Genomic DNA, 12,141 nt, shown 5'->3' with positions numbered 1-12,141 from the left:
ATGTGGTCTTTCATTTTCGGAATGAAGTCCTGTCAGGTAGTATTATTGAATGTGTCAGAACAGTCGTGCAAGAAAATATTTACCACAACAGCTGGGTCGCCTCGATGCTGCTCAAGATACGAAGCTAAATTGATGACAACGCCTGGATAACTTGATAAACAATGGTGAGCTTCCAGCGGTAGTGAGTTTCCAGCAGGTTGGTTGTTGCTGGTGTTGCCAGATTCTTGCATACGTCTGACACGAGTGCGTCTCCTTTCTTGCTTAGCTAGTTGCTTCGAAGGATCTTGTTTATTCGTACTCCGGTAGAACATTTTTAGGAGTTTGTGTGCGACCTCGCCCTAGAAATTCAAAAAATCAAGTTGTTTACTTGCCACTCCACAAAGAACGCACACATACTATTTGAGTAGTGTACGAGTCCATGGTTCCAAACATTTTGATAGAGCTTACATAATCACCAAGCGCGTGTAACTTGTAAGTTCGAATATTGAAGGCCTTTGGACGCGCCCCAGATGACCCTGTTCCTGCAGACGTCGAGTTGAGATTAGCACTCTTCCTCTGACGGGAAGCTATTTCCTCTGGGAGCTCCACAGTGTGAAACACCGAGCACGTGGAGTCCCGAAATTTTCGAAGCGACTGTCCTAGATGTCTAAGAGCTTGACTGAGTAGGTCAAGAGAATCGTCTGTATGCATTCGAAGCTTCGCAATGGCGTGCCATTCAGCCAGACGAAAGAGGAGTATACGGACAACTTCATCATGCGAGTCTGGGAATAGACCCTCAAATGCCGGAATCGCACACTGGACAATAATCAGATTATGATAATTCAAGAACAGTAGAGATCGAACTCACCTGTAAGACATCCTCGAAATGTTGCGCAGCTCTTTGCTTCATATCGGACACATTTGAAGGGAAACGTCGGATAGCACCTTTTCCAAATGACGGAATTAAGCGAAAGCTTAATATTGAGGGATTGTCAACGTCAAGTGAGGCTGCTATGCTAATGGAATGTACCGTTCATTCAGCAAAGCTATTGATTCGTGATTGATGGCATAAAGTAGCCTTATAAGATGCTTGAGGACGGATTTGAACACTCCGAGCTCAAATTCATGCAATAGATCGACGACGAGTATAGGAAAGAAGTCAAGGCCTAGAGGCCCAAGTCGCTCAGTGAAGGTATTCTAAGTGAAACGTACACTCAAATAATCCAAAAGGTCCTATAGATAAGTGCACTCACTAATGTTGGTACCAGTGAGAACGACTTCAGAAGACGCTCGGCCGCAGCACCTTTGATTGGAGCACCTAGCTTGTATATAGCTTCACGTGCCACAACAATCTTGTCTCTGAGGTATAAACGCACACTCTTGATGCGCGCCAACATATCAGCTTTGAGACCGAGCCGATCAAAGCACGATTTCGGCACAAAACACTGGGGACATGGGCAATCTCCTTTGTCGCGAATAGCAGCGAGAAGTACTCTATTTGAAGGTTGTCAGCTAATACGTGGAAGTTGAGGGGACAAATGAGCTCACTTCTCTGGGTAATCCGCAGAGTAAGTAAAGATCCTTGGAAAGACTCGTCGAAAGACTCCATCGTGACATTTGATCACGATCCCATTCCTATACGCATCTACAAATTCATCATCTAATAGAATGCGCCAAAGCGCATGGAACAATTCCCGTTTGCAATGGGCGAGGACGTCGTTGATGCTCTTGTTGTTGATAAATTTGCGGATGAAACCCACAATAGATTCCGGTAGCTAGAGACAAATTGTGTCAGGGTACTCACTGGTCTTCTGATGGGAAGGGTACTTACAGAAGGGATAAATGCGATGGGGTAACAAGCATTGGTGGTCGGACAGGCACGGGCATATTTCGATTGGTTTCCAAAAAAAAGATAGATTGGCCATGCAGAAGCATTCCCAAACTGAGTCAAGTGTGTCGCATCGGACCAGAACATAAGTCCAGCAATCACCCGTTCCAGTTTACACCCATCGTCCCTCTTTTGTTTTTGCAGCTCGTCGTGGGCCTTATTCCAGGCGTCCGATGTGTAGAGCTCATCGTATAGACGTTGTTCTCGGCCGGTCGACGGCGATTTCCAAAAGCGTTTGAAAGGAGTGAGGTGAAACCAGCGTGACGATGCCTCTGAGAAGGCTGCATGAATGACAGCCACAAGCGGCCGATGATGAAAACCTGGGACGGTAAATGGTTGCCCATTCCCATCTGCATTTCTCTCCCTGGTTGGCACTAGTATTTCTGCTGCCGATTCCCTCCAGCCATCCCTTCGAAAGATATCGTTGGGGTCCAGTGTTGCTTCAGAGGCATCGAAACACATCATTTCTGTATGGGTATTGAAATTATCAGGTACGTCATCGAGACTGAAATCCTTGGCCTTCAATACTTCGCGAACGAGGCGGGTTACTTGGGATTCAGGCGTCAGACCGCTATTACTAGACATCTTCCAAGACATCAAGCGCCATATACTCATATTTCTCCATGGCCAAGGGGGTGACTGCGATGGAGGTGGGCTCCCAGAATGATTAGCTGGCTCATTGAGGGGAGGGGGATCAGGCGTGATATTGGATAGCTGGTCAATGGAGACAAAGGCATCCGGGTCATATGATGGTCGGTGACGATACTCCCTTCCAATCCCAAATTTATTGAGGGATGTACGAAAAGAATCGAAAACATAAAGAACTACCCGGCGAATGGGTGCTGAAGGTGGTTCTGGAATGGCAGGTGGGGGTACCGGAAGTTCATCCCTGAATCGTAAAGGCCGCCGATGTGATCGAGAGGGACGGCCAGCTCCACTGTCTGGCTGCACCTCCAGGTTTGGAATGCAAGTTGATGCACGCTGCTCCTCTTGCGGGATGTCAAATGCGGAGGTATTAGATGAGGACGCTACTGGATCATGGATGTTGGAGGGAGATACAGGAATATCGGAAGAATCAGATGACATGGTGTTCACCGGTGGAGAGCTCGAGGCAGAAGTTGGCTAATATCCAAATGAGCAGAGATCGGGATATGATGTACAACGAATGCACTTACTTGGGCACTAAGTTTTGTTCTCTTCGCAGCAGGAGCTCCTGAGTCTTGCAGGGATGCAGATATCCGTTTGAAGTGTTGTGACTGCACACTCAGCTGCTTCTGCCAGTGCTTGCAGTCCTGACGATGACGGGTCAAAGTTCTTGGTGCTGAGAATGATCGGCCGCATTCGCCCCCGCATCTGAGGGACATACTGATAAAAGCAATGAGTAACAGAAAGGCCGTCAGATCCTTAAGAGTATAAACGAATTTCATTGCCTCTTCATATGCGCCAGAGGGCTCGGCGAACGTTAAGTGCAACGAACATCAACAAAACAACTCAAAATAACACCGGAAGAAAAACTAGTCACGTGATTCCTTCGCGTCATTAACGCGTCTAAGGCTAGTAGCAGTAAAAGAAATAAAACATGAGAGCTTGTTAGTTAATGCGTGTGCTAGAGTCAGTGCGCGAACTCTTAGGACACACGGACTGGTGGGACAATCTAGTATTGATTATAATACATATTGCCTCCCTCCAGATAAACCTGTCAGTTATTCTCTATTCACTGCGGAAACGAGAAAATGACCGTATCCAGATTGAGTATAGATAGAACAGTCAACCATACCCAAACTAGATACAGGCAAGGTCGTCTGTCTAAGTCCAAAACATGTATGAAAGGGCGCGCTATTCGGACCGTAACTGTACTGTAGTTATATGTAATAACTAATGTCTAGCTTGAGGTCTGTCACACAAACCATACTCGAGGCCATGTGTAGATAGGAATTGAATATATATTTCCTCAGGTATGGACAGAGTATAGATTGTGTATAGATTGTGTATAGATTGCATATAGATAGCAATAACAGAATACATCACGGATTGTCCTACGCAGCAGCACCTCAAGCAGAAAGCTAGCGAAAAGGATGTAGTACCGGTGAATGGATGAGCGGAAGGTCCATGTGGTCGAGAAGCAAGAAGTCGCGGGAGCAGGTTGTAAAGGTGCTTCTGGACGATCCTCACATCATCCCTAGGCCTGTCATCCCCGTCGTCCCTGTCGTCCCCATCCTCCTGCCAGTACTAGTGCTATGTTCCAGCACCAATTAAGCATGCAGCGCCGTCCAGAAGGAGCTGCCGCGACACCTGCAGAAAAATCTGTTAGCATGGCTCAAGGGGTTCAGAATATGAATCCGCACCCAGTTCCATCATCCCCGGCCATTCCCAGTGATCCTTTCATGGACACAGCGCCCGATAATCGCCACAGTGGTTTCAACCCATCAGGTCTAGGTTTGTATGGTGAAGGACTCGGTGGAGGGCATGGTGGAGGGCATGGTGGAGGGCATGGGATGTATGACTTTGGTGGATCTCAGCAGAACGGACTAGGATTAAATCAGATGCGTTCTCACCAGTTCGACCAGCCCTCTTCTGGTGGATACAATCCACATATGCAACCTTGTCTGCCACATCAGGAGCTCCTTGCTCTACTTCAGACTCGGGTTCCGTCACACTATCATCTGTATTTAGAGCGGGAAAGTCAGCTATGTGAGTTGTAGAGGGACGAGAGATTACTTCACCGACGGGATTCTTAGAGATAGATGGTTTCGCAGGAGAGTCATCTATTGCCGGGCCAATAAAAGTTCGTGAGTTTGAATGTTTTTCCTTGGGTGTCTCGGGAGACTTCGTGGTTGTGCAAGTGGACGGTACGATTTCGATTGTCTAGCAACATGAGACGCTAAGTTTTCGACAATAACAAAAAAAACATACGAGGGGCCCAGGTACGTCTGGAATAAATGTGACACGTATTGTTTCTGGGTACTTGAGAGGTAGTTCAAGGCGTATGGTGTTGTCTTCGAACATGAGCATGATTTGGATGCGAAATAAAAGGACTTAACGATTTTTTGTGGTGACTTGACCCTTTGGGCTATCCCAACGTCCGGATGCATCTTTTGAGGATACCTGTAGCCTGGTTAGTGTCTGGTTTAGAACGCTACTTGGACGTGTATGGTTTGGTGGTAAGAACATATGTCTGTGGTCTGGTTTGGGTGTGTTTACATCGTGTCGCCTCTAACCGTGGGTCCGTTTTTATCCAAAGTCAAAAAGCTGCGACCTCCGAATTACTCAAATCTGGTTTGTGTACAGATACATTACAAGGTATAGTTTGTGTCTGGATACACGACTCATCCACGTCCAGATAGAGTCTGGGCATTTTGTCGTTTCCGCAGTGATTGTTGGTATCCAACATGACATAGCGCGTCACGCGTCATTCTGGAAAATGCCGGCGACACACATTTGTCCAAATCGGGACGTGTCTACTATACGCGATAACTCAAACGACGAAGGTAAGCATTAATTCATTCTTAGTTCAATTTTATATCTACCAGTAGCTCTAGTACAATCATGAACAACTACGCTAATGCTAACGGAGTTGGAAATCGAGATGGGGACGGAGACGGAAACCAAGGTCACCAGGTACGTCGAGGATGTTCTAATTACTACTCACTAACGTTTTACAGATCCCTGAACACCTTCTGCGAGTCGCACCGAGGCCTCGCAACGTGACGTTCACATTGACTGGAAGGCAACTTGTAAGTAACAGTTCGTTCAGCAACTAAAATTCTAACATATTTGAAGGAAATACTGTACGTGAGATGGGATGCTGCGCGAATCCGCGTGCACCAACAAATCTACAACCCCAACCTACCTTTTCAACCCTACCCTCTGCCTCCGGCCTGGTCAGAAGAAGCGCGCGCGATGATGGTGCTCTGGATCGCTAGGGAGCGCCGGATGTTTGAGATGGAAATGCAGGAGTTGGAGTATTTGCTGGGACTTAGAGGTGCGCGTTAGCGCTTCCAGGTGAGCCGTTAACTATGAAATTCTGCATGGACTTACGAATTTTCGGCCATATGCATGAAGAGGGTTCGAAGTTCTAAGAGGCTGAGGCTGAGGTTTAGCGGCTGCATATATTGGACCCACTTACTATACACGATGTAACACCACAAACGCTACGATGTCGTTCAAACGGACTTTGCTGGGCTGCCCGCACATGTATGACTAGCCGAAGAATTGGCAGATCTGTGATATTCCATTGTATCAGTGAACAACACGCGTGAATAGGGTGAAATTTAATGATCAGAGGTATTGGGGGAGAAGTCGAGACTGACGTCAGATGCCGTTCCCAGCAGACTTGATTCGTTAAATTCGCAGCACCTAGCTTGAACTGAGAAGTCCCAGTCGGTCCTGCATGCTAACATGCTCAACTTATGCTTGGTTCTTGCGAGTTCCTCGCGATCATTGATGCTGACATAGAGATCAGGAGAGCCTCCACCAATCTTGCTCGCCTTGAGCCTGCAAGCAGCCTGAACAGTGATTCAAACGACGCCAATAGCTGTATCAAGGGGTACACCAGAAAGAAGTTATTCAAAATTGACAGCGAACACATTTGGCCCGTACCTCACGGGACTGAGCGTGTAGTGAGCCATATCCCGAATGAAAGTCTGTAAACCAGGAATCTGATGATAGGGTAAGCTCGAGTCGATGATAATTCATTATATAGTTACTTACGTGGCTATGTCAAATCCAAGCGACCACGGTTTAAGTCACGTAGTCAGTAACCGGTTTTTTGAGGAAGCCGATATCTGCGATCTCCACGTGAGGGGAAGTTTGCTTCAGCCTAAGCCTCATAATACTGCGAAGATGATGTCCTTGAGAACAATGGGCATCAACCCAACTAAGCTACGGGCAACGTCGTTTGGCCAAAGTTATGGCAACTGATATGTGGTTTGCCTGCGGGCGATAGTCAGAAACATGTTTTCGACCAAATAAAATAAAATCTCAACGTGTTAATGCATCAATGGAAGGTAGTGTAAAGACGCCAAGGCTACTCACCTATTCCACCAAAGCAAGAGATCATCCACTTCTTTCGCTGCTTCGGGTGTTGGGGGAAGTCGCATACTTTGAATTGAGTGGCTAAACCTGAACAGACACATAAGCTATGGCTCGAGGTTGGATATATCGCATATCGAGTACTAGTGTTGCAACGTCACGCACCAGTTAATTAACAAGCTGATGTGCGACCGATGATTGCTAGATAAAAATCTGTCGTGCGTTGCAGTATGAGAATAATCAAAGTAGTGAACATCTTGAATGGCCTGTTTCAAACAATGGGTACTTACTTGAAACGCGGCACTAAGAGTGCATCATCATGGTGCAACCAAAAATCCAAGCAAGATCACGGGTTAGTTGCGGCTAAGCACGTGATCTTGGCTAACAGTGATGTTGAACTTCCGACCTACTAGTCGGCTCTATCATACTAGGCAGCACTGCTCAGCAACCATCAAGCTTCAAGGATGATACTGTTTGTTATTACATTAGTATGAAGAATTACAACAAGTTACATCCCATGGTTCTCAATAGTGTTACAGAGTTCAAGAAGAACTGCGTGATGCCTATTAATGACTACTCCCATCCTACTCACAGTATCACGCATTCTCTCGACCTCCTGCATGATCTTGGCTAGCGCCGGCGATTCCCCTTCAAACGACTCGAATTTTCCTTCAATCCTCGTGCGTTTCTCAGGCGGAAGCTCAACAATAGGTACTGACGTTGCCCTCATGTTAGTCACATCCTGGCCAAAGTTATGCGGAGTGAGTGTGTCAGTCGAAAAATTGAGCTGGACGTAGTACTCACCCCATCATCTTCAGACCACTTTCGCTTTGAACCAGATCCACCCGAGTCGTCATTGTTGTGATCATCACCGTGAGCTCCCAACTGTTGAAATTAGAGCTGTTACAATGGCCACCTATAATCTACAGACACATACTAGCTTTGGATGTGCCGCTCGAAACTTGGCATCTGCAAGCTGACATGCCTGCTGAGTGTCTAGAGATGAAGGTTCGGATTGGAACCGAGCGAATCCATTCAAATTATGCTTATAGCATCCACAGGAATACACAGGGCCGCCTTGGCCATGGCCATACCCCGGGCATCCGATATGACTTTCTGGAGTAGACCTCCCTGAGTGGTCCTCAAACCCGAAGTCAGTGTTCATTAAGATTGCCTCAGCCCCATCATTGAAGTCAGAAGGGCGAGAGCTATTATCAGAGCTGTAGTCAGACGACATGTTTCCTCCTTACTCCGTCAAGTGTAAGGGTATTTAAATTATGTCATGTTTTCAGGACTTAGACTCGTGCTCCGTTACAGAAATTCTTTTGGTCCGCATTGTAAAGAATTTCGATGCTCCCGCCGTCGTTGCCAAATTTTGAAAACAGATCTGACGCTAGCCAACAATGGCATCCTAAAGTCTCATGTTCGCCACCGTGTCTATCGATGCTGATATCTAGGGACAATCTTTCGGGGTAAAATGCAACTCTAACTTGATGTCACGAAGCTCCACATCTTGAGATTTTCTGGCATGCAGGCCCAGAGAACCTGATCTTTACTGAAAGTAGGCGACGTGTTTCATGGTGACTCACGCGCTGACATTTGAGTTAGTTTAATAGAAGTGGATCTTTGAAATACGGACTTAGGTAAAGCCGCACTCCAGGGTTGATTCTCTGTAATATTGTAAAATTTTATAACTCCTTACAGGACAGTCTAAAGTCCTTTGACAGCTCCGAGCTCCTCGTTAATTGTAACATGATCCGGCCGGTATGTAGCAATATCCTTGTTCGCTAGGTGGCTGACAGACGGTCTAGACATGTTGACTTTGAGGGTTTGAGTCCGGTAGACATGTTGACTTCGAAGGTTTGGGTCCGGTAGACATGTTGACTTCGAAGGTTTGTCTAGATATGTTCACTTCGAAGGTTTGAGTCCGGTAGACATGTTCACTTCGAAGGTTTGGGCCTAGACATGTTGACTTCAAAGGTTTGAGTCCGGCAGACATGTTGATTCAAATGAGCGCCTCGGCAGGGAATATCTGGTTTACTGATGCACATTGGGAGATTCTGAATTGTATCTCGAGCAGCGAGCAATAAATGTCGTACAGAACTCATGCACATGACCATAGTTAAAACTTAACATAGCCTACAGTCTGAGCGAGAGCAGACGCATATCTTGTGCTATATGATTGTAACTACCTCCGGCACGTATCAAATTTCAAATTTCAAACTCCTCGCTTCGCCACTCCGAGATCAACCAGCCTGGCTACACTTGAACATCCGTGGTAGTACTATATGCCAGGCTGATCACGAGCCTACTCAGTCGCGCCAATGCCAGTGTTTCCCCTCGAACTCGAGAGAGAGATCATTATTCTCGCTATTGATTGTATGCAGCAAGCTTATTCCCTCCTGTTCGTTTCACAGAGGGTACGTTACTGGTGAGCAATTCCGAAGGGTTGAGGCAGAGCACACTGATGCTATGTTACTGAGTACTGCTGCAGGATTGAAACACTACTTTATGGAAAAATCGTTTTATCAGGCGAAAGTAGTGCTATGTCCTTTCTTTCATCACTTCGTATTCGGTGCCAGCGCTGTAGTGATTTTCCTCGAAGGGTTGTGAAATCATTGTGTATTGAGGGCGATGTACTTCTGAGTACGGCCGCAGAGATCCTTTCGCTCTGCAGCGGTACCACCAATCTTGCGTTATGGATTGCGCCATCGGACTTCAATGGAATGACAAATCCTCTGCTGCAGCCCTTGAATAACCTCCCCCTAATGTCATTATCACTTAGTATATCTTTAATTTTTCGTCACACCGAATTTGTCTCCCTTTCGGCTTTCAAGGCTTTCAGTACAGTAACGCATCTTGAAATTCTCAATGGCTGGGTGCTATGGAACTCTACCATTGGTCTGGAGTATCTTGATGGATTGACGCACTTGTGTCTACATATCCATACGCGGAGGACCAAGCCAGAGTTGATAGCGTCCCTTCTCGCTCCCTCACACCTCCAAATACTTGTTTTTCGCGTCTCAGAAGATATCAACGCAGTCCAAACATTCCTGGAATTTCATTCCCTTAGCGACTCTCGCATCGTGCTGGTATCTCAGGTTCCCACCGCCTGGGGTGAATTTGGAGGTGGCGACATGTCTCTCTGGAAGGGTGCTGATCAGGTAGTAGATTGGAGACGCACTAGTACCCAAGGCATGTCTCTCTATCTTGCAGGCACACTATGACCGGCTAATGCTCTCAACAGGAGGGCCTTTCAGTGTACCGTCATCCGATATCATACATTTCTGATCTTCCGGCCATTTCGTATCGTGATATACTTTGTGGCTAGACCAATAATCATTTTCAATCAGAGCGATGTACAGACTTCGATGTGCTACCATATGTATCGTGCGCTTCGCTATCAGACGCAGATGCTTTGGAAACTCCAAGAACAGCAGACAAGTACTCCTCACCCTGACCAGTCATCGCCCACTATAAACCCGGACCTTCAGCAAGCCGAGTCGCTGATGATCTCTATCACTTACTTGAGTTGCCTTATGATGTCCTCTAGCAAGAACTTGAATACTGACTACGCATGGCCGATACCTGCTAGCAATATCTTTGTGATTTCTGTGGCACAGATATCTTCTAGAGTTTCTTCGAATGCTTACCTTGTACTCTTCGCCTTCCATATGATGGGCCTTCATCTAGCGGTCCAAGTGCACTGACAGTAAGGGGAAGTGATGGTAGCACCATGGAGGTAGAATGACCTGGACGCAGACCAACACCCCCAAACTCATCATTGAAGCCTGACTTGCAGATCAGATGCAGGTGCGTGCTTTCGTTGCATTGTGTTCCAAGTCTGTTATTATTAATTGTACATAGCTTTACAGCTCAAGGCTTATACATGACGCTAACTACACCTAGTATAAACTGCGAATCACGTCCGGGCCCAGAAGAAGAATTGTGAGTACTACGGCTCAAGGCCTTAATACAAATGGTGCTAAACTACACCTTACAGTTAACAATACACTTCACTAATTGTGTCAAGGATCTGGGGGACTTGTATGCATAATGACCGAAGGATTGCGTTCTCCTATCTCTCGAAAACATCTACTCCAGCATGTAGATGTACTATGACAGATAGTAGGGCTGCTGGTAACAAAGGTTTGCTTTCTACTGAACAGGCATTGCACAACACTATTCTCACCTACTGTTTCCAGCAGCTTTCCGCATTATGGCCGAGAGCTAGTACTCTGATGCGAATGGCCGGCTTCATTGAGGTAACTGATGATATGGACAAAGAAATCCATGACCATGAGAGGACAGAGGCGGTGAAAAACGGTAAGGCATTCAGGTGAAATGATTTCTATGTCGTCCACTGTCCTGACCCCCAGTGAAATCAGCGGATGGAGAAACTTTTCAATCCACCCGCGCCGTGGCTCCGCCTTTTCGAGTTCGGCCAGAAAATCATTGATGGAAGGATAAGAGATGTGGGGGTCAGTCTCGAGCTCCAAGTTGGTAAGTATAGTAGACGACATGGAGTTTGTGTTTTGGGTGTTATACGCGGGCCTATGGCCTGAGGGGTATCGTTACTTCGTCTCAATTCAATGACATTCTGACACTTGTTGTAAAGGATTTCAAATCTGATTTGCCTGCCGGCGCATGATAACTCATACGAATATCCGGGCATAACTTTGGTTTAGAGTTCCTCCTCTATTTCATTCAGGTGATTATCCCTTGGTTTAGTGTCTCCGCTTCTGATTTGGTTTAGAGTGCCCGCCTTTCCATTTCATTCAAGAATTGTTTGTTCTTGCTCTGCCTTTACTCAGGTGGGCTGCAAAATTTTGTTTAATCACCGTTAGTTCACGCACGTTAACTTGATTAGGCCCATCTTTGATCTAGTAATCAGATGGATCGACAGAATCATTTTATTCCCTCGGTTTAATGTCTCCGTTTCTGATTTGGTTTAGAGTGCCCGCCTTTCCATTTCATTCAAGAATTGTTTGTTCTTGCTCTGCCTTTACTCAGGTGGGCTGCAAAATTTTGTTTAATCACCGTTAGTTCACGCACGTTAACTTGATTAGGCTCATCTCACACTGATTGACAGAATCATCCCGGAGCCAACTCTACTAATTATTAATCGATTCTATCACCTGTTCAGTCAATACGTATGTGACGTACTGTCTATGCAGGTTTGAAGAATGTACGGAGCCGATATTCGAAAGGTGCCGGATCTTCGGAAACGCACGTAGTACATG

At 46.3% G+C, this 12,141-nt stretch overlaps 4 protein-coding genes across 4 annotated transcripts; 2 read left to right on the top strand and 2 right to left on the bottom strand.

Moving 5' to 3' along the window:
- Nucleotides 1-4,299: 4,299 nt before the first annotated feature.
- HD556DRAFT_1448828 (uncharacterized protein) lies at nt 4,300-4,879 on the bottom strand (the record flags this gene model as incomplete). The annotated part of the gene is made up of 4 exons (XM_041307500.1): nt 4,300-4,370; nt 4,423-4,530; nt 4,591-4,732; nt 4,781-4,879. 4 exons carry the CDS (start codon nt 4,877-4,879, stop codon nt 4,300-4,302), a joined length of 420 nt encoding a protein of 139 aa, XP_041154694.1.
- A 534-nt stretch (nt 4,880-5,413) lies between these two features.
- On the top strand, nt 5,414-5,860 carry HD556DRAFT_1312800 (uncharacterized protein; the record flags this gene model as incomplete). Its single annotated transcript, XM_041300717.1, has 3 exons — nt 5,414-5,485; nt 5,530-5,601; nt 5,648-5,860. 3 exons carry the CDS (start codon nt 5,414-5,416, stop codon nt 5,858-5,860), a joined length of 357 nt encoding a protein of 118 aa, XP_041154693.1.
- A 207-nt stretch (nt 5,861-6,067) lies between these two features.
- On the bottom strand, nt 6,068-8,135 carry HD556DRAFT_1312799 (uncharacterized protein; the record flags this gene model as incomplete). The annotated part of the gene is made up of 9 exons (XM_041300716.1): nt 6,068-6,088; nt 6,178-6,361; nt 6,467-6,525; nt 6,629-6,717; nt 6,902-6,988; nt 7,189-7,201; nt 7,491-7,640; nt 7,703-7,783; nt 7,836-8,135. The coding sequence occupies 9 exons, from the start codon at nt 8,133-8,135 to the stop codon at nt 6,068-6,070; spliced, it is 984 nt and encodes a 327-aa protein (XP_041154692.1).
- A 1,255-nt stretch (nt 8,136-9,390) lies between these two features.
- Nucleotides 9,391-10,125, top strand: HD556DRAFT_1246902 (uncharacterized protein; the record flags this gene model as incomplete). The annotated part of the gene is made up of 1 exon (XM_041298648.1): nt 9,391-10,125. A coding segment is annotated over one exon (735 nt), but the record flags the coding sequence as incomplete, so codon positions are not given.
- Between the last annotated feature and the right edge of the window lie 2,016 nt (nt 10,126-12,141).

Source organism: Suillus plorans, assembly GCF_016647745.1.
Source record: "Suillus plorans strain S12 chromosome Unknown HD556scaffold_80, whole genome shotgun sequence".
Classification (NCBI taxonomy): Eukaryota; Fungi; Basidiomycota; class Agaricomycetes; order Boletales; family Suillaceae; genus Suillus; species Suillus plorans.
The sequence above is the reverse complement of the archived record's forward strand: the minus strand, read 5'-3'. Positions and strand labels throughout refer to the sequence as shown.